This window comes from Anarhichas minor, unplaced genomic scaffold (assembly GCF_050575085.1).
Source record: "Anarhichas minor isolate MPS153535 unplaced genomic scaffold, ASM5057508v1 ptg000018l, whole genome shotgun sequence".
NCBI classification, from domain to species: Eukaryota; Metazoa; Chordata; class Actinopteri; order Perciformes; family Anarhichadidae; genus Anarhichas; species Anarhichas minor.
In genome coordinates this window covers 10,407,714-10,421,938 of record NW_027466464.1, presented here as the reverse complement: position 1 = coordinate 10,421,938, position 14,225 = coordinate 10,407,714, and the positions used below count along the sequence as shown (strand labels likewise).

The window sequence follows — 14,225 nt, the reverse complement described above, 5'->3', positions numbered from 1 at the left end:
ATAGTTCAGATACACGACATACATGAGATATGACTTCGGGTTTTTTTTTTTTTACTGACAAAGAAAAAAAAAATTTTCTCTGCAGTTTACAGAAACTGTGCAGAGCATCGCTCTTTCTCTGCAAAAGTGCAAGATGGGATCTTGCTGGTTCGTGAGCCTGTTTCACAATGACAAGACGACGTGCACAACTCTAACCACAGTCTAATCATGATGCTGATTCTTTCCCCAGGAAGAAGTCAGCAGATGAGGGATCACAGCAATAAGTGAGATGCAGGATTCTCTTTAGAGACCTGGCTCTTGGAAAAAGGAAGAGCAAGGTGTTACATTAGACCAAGAACAACATTTTTGTTATGCAAATTAAAATTCCTTAAAACTGTTGGGTTAATCTTTTTTTTGTTTGTTTAAGGGCAGGATGGATGAAGTATTCAGCCAATTTCAGAAATATTATTCAGACAGGGCTGAGGCTGAGGAGAGCTACATGGCAGATGAGAGTGTGGTGGGCTCACTTCCTGTCTTCACTTCTCGTAATGGGGGAATTGAGGGGTGTGGAGGATGTGGACTGAGGCGTTGCGAGATCAGAGAGAGAGAGAGACGCAGTGAGAAGAAGAAGGGGGGGGAACAAGAGCCTTGAAGTTAGGTGCGAGGACCGGCAGACTAAACAGTCACGTCTGGGAGAGCAAGAGAGGGGAGAGTGCATGAGACATCTTTTCAATTCATAAAGCAAGAGAGGACAAGAGCTGAGAGGAGCAGACAGTCTAAAGGATGGAAAAGAAAAGAGTGGCGCAGGATTTATGACTCATTAGAGACTGAAGAAAAAAGGTGAACGTCACAATAAAAGGTGTTGAGGACAAGGACTCTTCTTGCATAATATCGTGTCATACAAGTACGTTTTCTAACTAATAACAGTTTGATGGAGGAAGAAAACAGTCTGGACCGCTGTGCTCCAACACCTCTCTGCACTTTCCCAAACATTTGAACCTGAGGCTGTGCTGAAAGCTCTACGCAACCATTGATGGTGAGTGATTTTCTTTAATTCATCTGTGTGTGCATGCGAGTGCATCTGAGCTCCTCTGCATTATTGTAATACTGGAACGGGAATTTATGGGTTGAATAAACAGTGAACTTTCAGTTAGTCGTGAGTCCAGCTCCCATCCGTAGAATACTACATCTGTTCAGAAGAGAATCCAGATCTTTTACAAGGCTCGGCATCAATAACAATGATTACATGTGTGACCTTTAAAACTACAACGCACATATTACTCACCCGTCTGTGTCTGTGCATTAATCATAAAATATGTAAATGCAGTTTCGCTGTGGGGGCGCTCAACCTTTTCTTGTTTTTAAGTTCAGCTGTTAAAACTCTATTTGTTCAGTGAACTAACTGCGTTTGTTTCTTCTCTCTCAGAGGCAAATGATCGACAACCCTGAAGTGAACACCGCTCAGCCACAATGACCACATTCTCCTCTTCCTTCCCCTTCACTCGTTCAGCCTCCGCCTCGTCTAGCTCCTCTCTTCCTATCTCGACTTCCTCCCTCCCAGTTGCCATGTCATCCTTCTTCTCTGCCACCTCTCTTCACCCCTCTTTCTCCACCTCCTCCCCAAACCAGACGGCGTGTTCGTTTGATGACGCCGCCCTCCGTCTGCCGCTGGCAGTCCTATACTCCCTGTTCTTCTTCTTTGGCCTTGTGGGTAACCTCTTTGCCCTGTGGGTCTTCCTTTTCCTACATTCAAGCCGCAACTCCGTGCGGGTGTTCCTCATCAACTGTGCCGTGGCTGATCTGGTCCTCCTGGCGTGTCTGCCCTTCAGGGTTTTCTACCATGCGAACGGGAACAAGTGGGTTCTGGGATCTGTGGCGTGCAAGATGGTGGGGAACCTGTTTTATATGAACATGTACATCAGCATCACTTTACTGGGCTTCATCAGCTTGGACAGATACATGAGGTTGAAGGGGAAAGGCAGAGCACGGAGGGGCATGAGGATGGTGCTGTGGGGGCGCAGCCGGCCGTGGAGCTGGGTGGCATGCGGGGCTCTGTGGGGGCTGTCGCTGGCGGCGGTGGTGCCCATGATCGCCACAGCAGAGGACAGAGAGCACAGTGACCAATGCTTCCAATACAAGCAGCGTAGCAGCAAAGCCAAAGGGAAAGCCTACTTCAACGCGGTGCTAGTGCTGTTGTTCTGGCTCGTCTTCATCATGCTGGTGGTCTCCTATGCGAAGATTGCGTCTCAGTTGCTGAGGGTGTCCCGGGACAAGCCGGACCTTCCCAACGCACAGAGGTACGGTCGAACCGCCAAGAAGTCCTTCTTCGTCCTCTTCCTGTTCACCGTGTGTTTCGGGCCCTACCACGCCTTCCGCCCCATCTACATCCTCTCCCAGCTCAGCAGGACAGACTCGTGTGACTACTTGCAACTGATGGACCGCACCAATGAGGTGATGCTGTTGCTCTCCGCCTTCAATAGCTGTTTGGATCCCGTCATGTACTTTCTGTTATCCGGCTCAGTGCGCAAAGCTGCCCTCCGAGCAATCGGACACCGACTTGGCAACCGGCTTCCTTTCCTAAACGACGCGACATCCAACAGCTCGACCACGGAGTTCAGACGACCGTCTGCGCTGATGGCTTTCACTAACCCCAACACCCCCTCAGCCACCCCCAGAACAAGTATCTGCGTCATGAACTCCACCCTCCGCTGCACAGGACTGATCACGCTTCCACTTACTGGCCAACAGTGATCACAAGTTAATATCTGATCACTGGAGAGATAAATGTGTGACAAACGCCGGACGCGTCGGCTAATTCTCTGTAAAACTTACCTCCTTTTGTTAAAAAAATAAACGTTTTTCTTACTACTGAGCTATTCTTACTGTGTTGGCTTGAACACCTGTGTTGTGTGGGAATCACTGTTTGAATTCTAGTTTAATGTCTGAGTGACGGATTTGAGGAGATGCACTTCAGTGCTTTTCTGAGAAAGCATTTCCCATCAGAGAGAGAAAAAGGGTGTCGTGGTAATAATGGATCGAGTGTCTCTGATGAATAACGCTAAAACAAACACATCTGGACTCTTCTCTTAAAGTGGAATATGAGATGCATAAACAGAACTATCTTCCCGTCCTCACACAGTGTGTGCTTAAATACCATACATGTCGAAAACAACAATTTTATTTATTTCACTGAAAACCAACTACACTCGTTCCGAATTGCTCCGAGTTAAAAGCCGACCATCTGTCTCCCCCAAGTTAAAACAAACCTCGCAGTAATGTGCAAACTTCACCCAGGTTTGACTCCCCCCCCCCCCCCCCCACCCAGCACACACTGAAAACAAAGCTGCGTTGATCCCTTCGGGGACTCTGTTGTGTTGCTAGTGGTTCAGGACTGCTCCATCTGGTCTGCTAGTGTTTGATGGCTAATCCTGTTGGAATCACTGGTTGGTGCTAATCTGACTATAAGAACTCTTAAAAGGGCTGACCTAGCCTCTCCGACATGCGATACAACCCAGCATGACGCACTGGTTTGCAAACCACAGGGGCTTCCAGGCGGTGAGAAATGTTTCTTCTGAAAGCCACATAAGAAAACTAGCAACAAGTCAATGTGGAGAGCGGATGTTGTGCTTTCTTTTGACCTTTATTGTCACCGCACAGACTGCACAGATAACCATGTTCTCAGTGGAAGGACGTTCATTTATTACCCCTCGGTATGAAGAAGTGTAACGCCTCAGTTAACGGAGATTAGGAGACATGTTGGGTGGTTTCAGAAGCTTAGTCTGGGACACACGAGAGAGATCTCACCTTCACGTCACGATGAATCACATTGTTGTCGTGGCAGTATCGAAGAGCCTCCAAAATCTGCCTCATGTAGTGACTGGATGCACAGAAAGCAGAAACAGAGACAGGACGGGGGAGGGGGAGGGATTGTTTACGGCATCCAGAAATTGTTGTTTTATTTCAGGCTTCATTAATATTTAATATGTTCTACCCACAGTTCCCAGACTGGTGTCCTACCTGGCCACCGCTTCGCTGTACACAAAGCCGGCATCGGCTCGCTTCACGATTTCAAAGCACAGGTCTGCTCCGTCCATACTGAGAAGACAGAGAAAGAGGAAGGAATGAGGGTTCTACCGATTATAGATAAGAGCATCTCTAAGAATAGTGCATGACTCTAGAGCTGTCAGGGAGGCATTTTATGACCCGCTGTCACCGGCTTGAACATATAGGAACTGTATCTTCATTATCGCACTTCTCAGCCAGTAGTTGATTTAGAAAATTACAAGAAATGCCTGGAAGGCGAAGCAGAGAGCCGACTCTCTAACGTCTCCTGTGGATTCATAGAACTGGGCCGCAGGGCCGCAATAGAAATAAATCTGTCACCATTCAGTATGATTCTGTTGCTCGCTGCCATAAAAAAGATTTATCACTTCAGCACTTATTATTTACAATAAAAATGATAAAGCTATTATAACTAATAATTCATATTTCAGATATTCTGGGAATTTCTGAGCATGATCTCTTTAGTTATTCCTCTCCAACAGAAGATATTAAATTACAGTTAATATGGTAACCAGATAAAGATCTTCACATACACACGCCTAAAACCACGGAAATGAGGGGGCTGGTGTGAGATCAGCAGGTGCAAACATCTGCAAACTGCTGGTTAGATTTAGCCTGTGGTCTTAATATTCAGCAGCTGAGCAGAAACAGTCTGACTAGATGGTGTGATGGTGAGAAAGAAAAGGTGTTTCCTGTTTAAGAACAAAGACGAGACATAATATCAAACCCTCAAATAAGAACGCATCAAGGCCGACGGAGACTTACAATTCAAAGACCATGTAGAGCATGCCGTCGGAGCTGTAGGTCTCCAGCAGCTCCACGATGTGGGGGTGCTTCAGCATGTGGCAGATACTGGCCTCTCGCTTCAGATCTGGCAGAGAGAAAGCAAGTACGATGAGACACAACAAACATACTGTAACTCATGATTTCTCTACAGCACACTGAAACATTCCAACCGATTCATCTTTTGAATTTCTCACGAGTTCAAATTTCACAGTGAGCTTCCTCCACTGACTCACTCGAGGACTTTGTGTTCCTCGTAGCATCAGTAGTTCCGGTGTTGAATGTCTGAAACTCCTTTGACATTTTCCAACCACTTACTGTATTTTATGCCCCTAAATGTCAGCACTGAGGGACAGATATGGCTTTGTGCTATTCCCCCCCAAATAATAACAATATGTAGAGATATTAGATGAGGTGGGAGGTTCTAGTGAGACTTTCTAAAGCTCAAAAAGCTTTCATGGAGGCGATGCTGCGGCACAAAGACACGTTATAGTGACATGATGAGAATGCATTTAAACTAAACATCATTTAGAAAACATCAGATGACCTTTGGGGCGAGAAAGCTCCCCGATGTTCATTAGAGAAAGAAGAGACGCTCCCTTGTGGTTGGTCGGCGCCTCGCTAAACCCTTCCACGTCCCTGGAGGACGAGTTAAGGAGATGAAAAGCAGAGAGGCCGCCCCTCCTCCTTTCACACCTCCACAGACCTGCTACAGCTCAGCTCCACCACCAGAGGGAGTTACATGTCATCTACACACAGAGGGAGTCCATTCTGCATGGACGGCAGTACAAGGTGAGCCTTCACATGCCGGGCAGAATGACAAGCGAGCTGACACGCTGGTATCTAGCAGACAAGACAAGTGACACCAGATGTGGGTTCACTAGAAGATAATTTTAATTGCACATTTAAAAGGCACATCTGGCTCACGCTCATTAACATCATCCCCTCTCATTATCCTCCGGCTCGCACGGCAAATACAATTACGGCCGTGGCATTCCTCGTCTTTTGACTGCCTCATTAAAGGAAACAACACTGAGGGGGAAACACTGCAAAGAGGAGTGGACAGTCTCTCTCTCTCTCTTTTCTCTCTCCTTTATGAAATGACCAACAACTGGAGAGACAAGTGGTGAAACATTTAACGGCGAGTGCTGAGGAAGGCTGGCAGACGTGGTGTTGTTGAGCTCCTCACTCCATAAAAACCTAATTTACACACTCCACTCCCCATCTGCAAGTCTAGTGTGTGTGTGTGTGTGTGTGTGTGTGTGTGTGTGTGTGTGTTCGTTGCGTCGTGACAGACCAGTATCATTATGCAACTCAGAGAAATGATGCCGTGTCCCCACTACAGAGCCCCCATTCTACTGTTCCTTCCCCTTCATTATTTCCCCCCCACTTTACACTCGTCTTCCGCCCGTCTCATTGAGTATCTATTCTTGAGCGCAACAATGCTGCCCAGTGTGTCCGCACGGCAGCGCAGGGAAGCGCTGCAACAGAGCGAGGGAGCCAGAGAGGCCTGGAAGCGTCTGAATGAAAGCAACACCAGTCAACTGGGCCCGTTCCAAATGCACTCTCACATGGACGGTCTGGGCAAGACGAGGATGTGGGATGCGGTGTTTAATCATTTCACTCGGTTTGGTACGTGATGGTTTTGCATCCGATGGCTGTGGGACAAAACCCGGCTTACGGAGCTCGCACTGATAAGTCAAAAATGCTCCGTCATGCACTGGTGTTAGTGTGTCTGGGGCTATACAATACACATCTAACTAATATTACTGCAAATTGCACTAATGTATTGTTCAAACCCCATAGAGCTCTAATGTTCACTCTCTATATTCATCTTTATTATTGTTCGTCCACCTCCCTCACATGCTCATACGCACAGAGTGATATTAATACATAAATAGGAATGTTTGTTAGCTTGTAGCAGTTCTGCCTCTTTCTCCTTTCCACTCACATTTATGCTGACACAGATTCCTTCGGTATGAGGTCCCAGGAAACCACTCTGCAGGTCTGGCTGCACTCCAGTTCTCTACCTTGACACATTGAGTGTCCACTTGCTCATTTCTTCTCTTAAATGTCAGAAATGAGGGCGTCACAAAGGTTTCCTTCTGGATTCCTTGAGATGCACACTTCATTCAATATTTAGAGAAGTCTAGAATCCAGTGTATGAGATGATGCATGTTAGAGACATTTCTGTATTGTTGTCTATAGAATAAGTCAGAACAATACTTATTACAAAAAGCCCAAAAATATTTAGGCCTTTGCTTTTAGGAGACACTAGCGTACATCTCTACATCTACGGTTTCTCCTCCCTTGGGTCACTTCCTTGTCTTGCTGTTATTGGCTACCAGGCTGATCTCTGACTGAGGCATCACAGATGGCACATAGCGAACGCCAACATGAGCCCCAACACACACGCACACACACACACACCTATGATCTTTGTCTCCATCCATCTCTTTTTTAAACACAGACCTCAGCGTGACGGAGCACAAAACCACATGGTGAGACGTCGCATACTCACCGCCACACAAGCAGCCAATGGAAAGCAGTCCCAGCATATTATTCATCTGGGAGCAGCGTGTGTGTGTGACATTATGCCTCGTATATTTGTGTGCGAGAATGCCATTATACACTCGGTGTTTGCTATCGCATCCAAACAGTATTGCACAACACAGGTTGGTTAGACTTTTCAAAGACGTAAGTAAGTCTCTGTGATTGACAGCATTGCTAACAGCTATCCTCTCTTGTCCCTCTTGTTATTTGCAGCCACGGCTGGCGTGAGGTCTGCCGCGTTTCTCACCTTCCGTGCTGAGGCCGGGGCTGGAGGTGAAGCTGGCCACATCCACGATCTTTACGGCAAACTGCTGGCCCGTGTCTCTGTTGATGCAGCGCCTCACCACGCTGAAGGGACCCCTGAAACACAGACGTGCCCAGTTAGTGACAGACACCTACAAAAACACACAGAAACCTCGGTGCATATGTGATTTCTTAGTTCAGTTAGCACTTAGGAGAAACACATACATACAAAACGCACACACACCATCGTAGCCGTGCTCGCGCCAGTGGGAATTATAGAGCAGTGGTGTGCAGCACAGCTGTAAAAGCTCAAATAAAAGCTTTATTATAGAGACCTGAGCGAGGGAGACCTACCCAACTCAGGTTATTTCTGGACCAATGGGGCGGCAGATATTACACGGTTGCGTTTCTTGTTATAAATGCAATGGAAGCTAGAACGCATGTGTTCCTTCCTACAACCCTCTGTGAGTGTTTGCACACAGTCCAAGCCACACTGAGTGGTACTCCTCACATAAACACAGAAGTCAAGTCCATGCAGAAACCATCAGACCGTATATTTCATTAGTGTCACAGGTGCATATGATAATTCTTTCTCATAATGCCAGAGCACCAGTAACGGCCACTGAAAGCCGAGACATGTGCGCGTTTTGTGTCTCCTTGCCCACTGAGAGTTACACACACCCCTGCCGTGTTACAGCTGTCTCTACATCTCTCAGAGGCGGAACCAAATGCTACTGACACACACACTCAAAACACACAAAACACACATTTTGCTAAAGCAAAGTGGTGGCCATTAAAAGTTGGTTTAACGGAATGAGCAAATGAACTTGTGTGACGACGTCCGTGTCAAACAGTAAAAGCTATTCGCTTTTATGTGTGCATGTTGGGAGGATGGGGGCTGCAGCTGATTCGCTCTCACATCTGCTGGAATGATTAACCCACACAAACAAAACGCAGGCAGCATGTGCCCACTCTGGGCCCCGGCAGCCGTAAAACGCAACACTCTTCCCTCCAGAGTTCACAGGAATTCTGCAAATTATCCGACAACCCCACTGACCTTTCCCCCCCTGGGTGGATGTGCCGTAGCAGCTGTGTTTCCTATTAAAAAGAGGGCATTGGGTGCGTGGGAAGCTTCCTGGGTGCATGTTGGGGCTTCTGACGCCCCTATTCCAACCCTACAATAGTCTCGGATCTGTTTAAATTGTGCTGTACCGGCTCAAGAAACTCAAGTGTTGGTAATGTTGAAGTGTTGATGTCCACCGTATGCAATAGGAAAGTTTAAAATCCTTCATTACATCATGGTCACTGAGCCGCACCGTCTCAGATCTGTGTTTGACGGGAGAATATTTGGGGGAGTTAAGTTAGAGGCTGCAACCACGGGGACACAGCGATGCAGCGGGGGTAAGGCCGTCTTGGCACCGATCTAATGTGTGTCAATAAAACTCATTACCGCCATTAAGCAATGAGGTGGGGTTGGGTGAACCTGCCAGATTTTATGCATCAACCCCATTTGTAATCTTGGCTGTCAATTCACGGGAGCTGCACGGAGAATCAATTCCCCGAATGGGGCTGTTTCTACGACGTGAAAAGGGGGGGGTTGTCATGGACAGTCGCTATTATAAGAAAGCAAGCGTAACAGAGAGAGAGTGAGCGTGAGGAAGCAGAGAAGGCCGCATGCCGTACTGACATCACTGCAGCTGTGCTGAGTGGGCTCATACAAAACGCCCACACATGGCTCACATCCGACAGCGGCAGTCATCAAACATTAGCCCAAAGTGGCAATCCTTACAGAGTGCTCCGAGGCTCATTTCAAGTCTCCGCTCTATGTAAATCAAAAGACTGGATATTAGGTGCATTTTCAACATCCGTGCTGGCCACGAGCCAAAAAAATCTCTCTCTCTCTCTCAACAGGGAGAGGACACATCTGTAGCTGCAGACTCAACATCACCGGTCCTGCTCTCCTGAGAGCGACCATCTTTGCTTAAAGCAGCACTTTGCTCTTTAGCTGAGGCCAGCAGCTAGCATAATTCACTTGGTTAGTCTGTCCCCAAAAAATAAATTGGGGGGGGTTTGTCCAGCTGTGAGAAACGGAAACATAATTAGAGTTTCTCAGGTAGTTAGTGGCGATGCCCGTGGACACACGGAGCTGACGGTCGTCTCGTCATGACTTCGTACAGAGGCCCGTGCTTTAAAAGGGGAAAACAACATCTAAAGGGATTCTCAGATAAGTGCTGTTTGCCCTACTGCCCAAAATGAGCTCAAGTGGCAAGCTGTTAATTTCACAAGTTAAACAAAGTTCAGTGCTGTTCAACAGTAGCACTGTGAATGTCTGAGCAGCAACAATAATCCAGAGTGCTTACTTATGCAAATGAGAGACCCCTTTGAATATTAGTAGGGGGAATTAATATTCCGGTTGCAAATTGAAATTTAGAGCAGAGACACCCTCAGGAGGTTCTAAAGCTTTGGCATAAAAACCCTTTCCTCTACAAAAATAAGCCAGAAGAGGATCCAGGTTTGTTTGAAGCACCATGTGGAGTCCCTGGCCTTGTAGTCTGAAAGAAAGATCCAACTTCACACCATCCGTTCACACCTATTGATCTGCGTTCACACCTATTGATCTGGCGTGTAGCGGCACATACTGCACATGGAAGGGCTTTAGTTCAAATAAACAATTAAGATTATTATACTAAACATATTTCACAGTTCTGAAATGACTGTACTTATATATATGCTGGTTAAACTAGCTTGAAGCTACTACAACATCTGATAAGTGACAGCTAAGATGTTGCTTTACATAAGATTAAGATTAATTGTAGGAGATGCTACTAGTGGCTTATAAAGTTGGCCTTCTTGCAGCAAAGCATTTTGTGGAAGATTAGATTTGTATGCTCAAGATTGCATCTGCATTCATTACACCACCAAAAGCTATCAAGAAAACGCAAGATTGAAAAGTGTCGTCCAAGCAATTTCATTATCCAAATCAGACAAAGCCAGAAGGCTGAGAACTTCATCGGTTTAGAGTGAGTCGCACATCCCGACATCATTGGCTCTAATGAGCACCCGAGGGCTGAAATAAAGAGCACTGTGACTCCGACAGTGCGTCTCAACAACCTAAGTCCTATTCACACACAATCATTAGAGACAGAAATGGATCCAATTGCTTCAGCGCTTTGCAAACCCTTCAACGTGAGCTGAAATCCCCCGAAACAGGCCTGTGGTTTAGTGCATTATGCTCCCATCACATCATGATCACATATTTACTATGTCAACGACAAAACAATGAAGGTATAATGAGCGGGGCCTGCGCGGCCCACGCCCGTTCTGTTCTGTACCGCGTCGTCTTTCAACGGAGTTAATCCAGTTAGACGTCGATTTGACACCTGACCCGTTTGATCTTCCTCCATTGAAATAAGGCTAGTATGACCACGGGGGAGTGGAATGAACATTTACATGCATGAGCTGTAAAATCAGTCGGTCCCTGTGTCTCTTTATAGCCGTGCCACACAGACATATGCAGCTCTTGCTGTTGCCATGCAACTATAAGCCCTGATGAATGAGGAGTCCGACTTGCTAAAAGTTCCACAAAAACTGTTTTGACTGTTTTGTTCATTCGCTCTCGGTTCTGAAACCTTGCTAAGCTCTCAGTGCTGCAAAAGCACATCTTTCCGTCAAAAATAATGAGGAAAGCAGCACTAAGGATGAAAGGAGCCCACTGGACAAGGAGACAAGGAGCCCCTGTTAATACTAAAGTGTGCACTCACACAGCACCTTAAAAACAATCGTTCTAGACTATCACAGAGGTTGATAAAAAGCCAATCAGGAAGACACCCTCAGGGAAATAGGATCAAATGAAAGATGTCAACAATACTCGATACAGAAAAGGTTTCTTTAAATGAAACTACTAACCGTCTTTCAGTAGCAATCACCCTAAACATGTCTCTCTGTGCAGTCCCAGTTCAGAGGAGATGAACAGTGACCAGTGCTCTCTATCCCACCCAGCCAGGCTGCTCCTCTCCGACACAAGCCGATCAGGGACAATAATAGACAACTTCTCTGAGCAACAATAGGAGGAGGAGGGCCGGATTGGATAATAGGGTTTATGCACAAGTTTCAAAGGAGCCGAGGTCAAAAGGTTAGCAGAAGGCACGCCAGCGTACAACAGCACCGGGATCATCTAATGATGTGAAACAAATGACCGCGAGAGCTCTTACATTATGTGTCAGGAGGTAAAGGACTAACTAGTTATAACAAACAGAAGCAGGAATATTCTCCAACCAGAAACGAGAACATCGAACGGAATGTTTACGATGGTGTCCTGTAGCTACAAAGCATTCCCATTTGAAATGTGAATTAATTAACATCCTCAGGTTTCGGTAGTGCTAACAGTACAACATGTGGTTAAAAACAGAGTCGGAGATGGCAGAGTGCTGCAGTCAATGCCTGCTGGCATTATTTATATCCATAGCCTCAGGGCCATTACATTCCCAACTCCACTTGTCTCCATTGATCTGCCTCAGCCTCCCTTCCCCTCCCACCACAGGGAAAAATGATCATGATCCCCCCCCTTCTTCCTGCAACACATCCCAAGACACCAGGACTCAACACACTTGATCCATCAACTGCAGTTTCACAAAGGACCTGGCAGGATGAGAGGGATGTTCTGGTCCTTTCTTTGACATAATTGTGGCATGCGTCTTCTTTACTAAAGCTTAAAACAGACTACTGTTCTCTTCTACTGACCTGTCTGCACTGTGGGACCATACCCTGGCATGCACAACTGCTCAAACACTCAATAAGTATTGGCAAATACTGCATTTATCAGTGTTTACGTCTGCAAGGAGCACCAAAATGCAGCCTGGTTGTATCGACCCCTGCAAGCAGGATATATAGGTATTTCTATGTAGGTTGATGTTTGCAGGAAAATACATTATATTCTCAATAATATCTATGCATCTATTGCACACCTTACATGGTCACCTGACAGCTAAGGTGGATATAAAACTATCAAAACAACATAAAGGTTGTATGATCCACGGCTAGGGTCAAGCCAAGTAGACATGTTTTCATCCATCATTCTCAAATTGAAGATGGTTTGCACCATTTTCCGCACCAGCCATCCCCAGTGGCTCCACGTACTGGGACTCTAGTGGTCTTGGTCCATCCATCAATTAGTAACAAAGACAAAAGGAAGTCCCAGGATATAGAACAGGGCCTGAGATTTTTAATATTCATAGCACCGGGAACTTTTGCCTCCCCTGGTTTAAATGTGCTTCCGTTAGTCTCCTGGTTCCTATGAAAACATAACTACCTCACTGGTGCATCGGAAAAAGTTATGCCTCCTCTGACTGACACATTTTAGGAGGATGCATATGCAGGTTTGGCTGCTGTCACACCAGGGGGGTTAGGAGGAGGACAATCCTGCCTGCAGACATTTTAGATGTGCAGCCAGATGATTCTCCCACATGTCCTGTGCCTCAAACCCCCTGACTGCCAGTATGACAGCTAACTGTACGGTAGAAGAACACCAAGACATGTGCTCCTCCATCTATTGAACCTGCAGTCAGAGACACAGTCTTGCATGGAGGTGGTGATGGCAGGCACGGTCTGCAACTCCTAATATATATAAAAAGGTAACTGTGTGCATGCTATTCAACCAAATATATAAAGTAAATGGCACTTTGAGGAGCGACCTCACCTCACCCACCCAGCCCAGTGCACGAAAGTCCCCTTGAAAAAACCTGCAGGGCCAGCACATAGGGAACAGTGTACACAACAGAGAAAATGCGGTAAAAAAATATACAAAGCAGAGACAAGCAAACAATGGACGTTTATTAACGACGGGTACTTACTTGCCAATCACCTCGCACAGCTCGTAGACATCCTCGAACAGCACGTCGTCGTCCGCCATGGTCATTTAGGTAAAACGAGGATGCTCTCCTCAAGATATCACACCCACGCGGATTTTGTATTTTCTTGTTTAGGGTTTAAAAAAAAAAATGTTAGTGACAGGAAAAATCAGTGGCCGCTGAAATAGTCCCAAGTTAGCCGGCTAGCCACATTAGCTGGCGTCCAAGAGACTGTCACTCCGCGGCCCCACCTTCTGGTAGGCTGGCTAGCCAGCGAGCTAAGCTAAATAGTGCCCACAGAGCAGACCCCAGGGTGTGGAGATGTCCTCGCTCGTTGCATGCCTCGGGTGTGTATCTCTGCCAGCCACAGGACTCCCTCAGTAGCATCCACGGAGGCGTTACGCACCGACCAAGATGCTCCCTGCACCGCAAGCTAACGGAGAACCTCGAAAAACGGTTGGCTAGCTGGGTTTAATATGAGCTCGCTGTGCACACACACCCTGTATCACAGATGGCTTATCCCACCGACAACGTAATGTGTCCTGGCTGCGATATGCTTCAGCTTCCCGAGCCCAAATGGAAGACCGTCGCGTGCATGTCGACGACTAACTCTGCAGCACACACCGTCTGTGCTTTGTGAATATTAAAATTATATTCCAACACAGCAGCCTGGACCCGTTTAGTCCACCGTTGCTCCGGTTCCTATCGCTGGCTTCAGATGCTGGCTGGCTTCGACTGGCTGTTCCTCCGACTTCCAGA

At 46.7% G+C, this 14,225-nt stretch overlaps 2 protein-coding genes across 5 annotated transcripts in view; one reads left to right on the top strand and one right to left on the bottom strand.

Moving 5' to 3' along the window:
- caskb (calcium/calmodulin-dependent serine protein kinase b) overlaps positions 1-14,225 on the bottom strand; it is a 26,760-nt gene extending 12,535 nt beyond the window's left edge. For all 4 annotated transcript variants that reach the window (XM_076094524.1, XM_076094526.1, XM_076094523.1 and 1 more), the window contains exons 1-5: positions 13,470-14,225; positions 7,625-7,737; positions 4,807-4,912; positions 3,997-4,074; positions 3,784-3,856 (exon numbers count right to left, since the gene is read on the bottom strand). In XM_076094524.1, coding sequence (XP_075950639.1) covers positions 3,784-3,856; positions 3,997-4,074; positions 4,807-4,912; positions 7,625-7,737; positions 13,470-13,534 — 435 coding nt within the window. In that variant the 5' untranslated portion in view covers positions 13,535-14,225. The remainder of the gene's footprint in view (positions 1-3,783; positions 3,857-3,996; positions 4,075-4,806; positions 4,913-7,624; positions 7,738-13,469) is intronic.
- Positions 414-2,847, top strand: gpr34a (G protein-coupled receptor 34a). The gene is made up of 3 exons (XM_076094529.1): positions 414-819; positions 907-1,015; positions 1,406-2,847. Exon 3 carries the CDS (start codon positions 1,450-1,452, stop codon positions 2,728-2,730), a length of 1,281 nt encoding a protein of 426 aa, XP_075950644.1. The 5' UTR covers positions 414-819; positions 907-1,015; positions 1,406-1,449; the 3' UTR covers positions 2,731-2,847.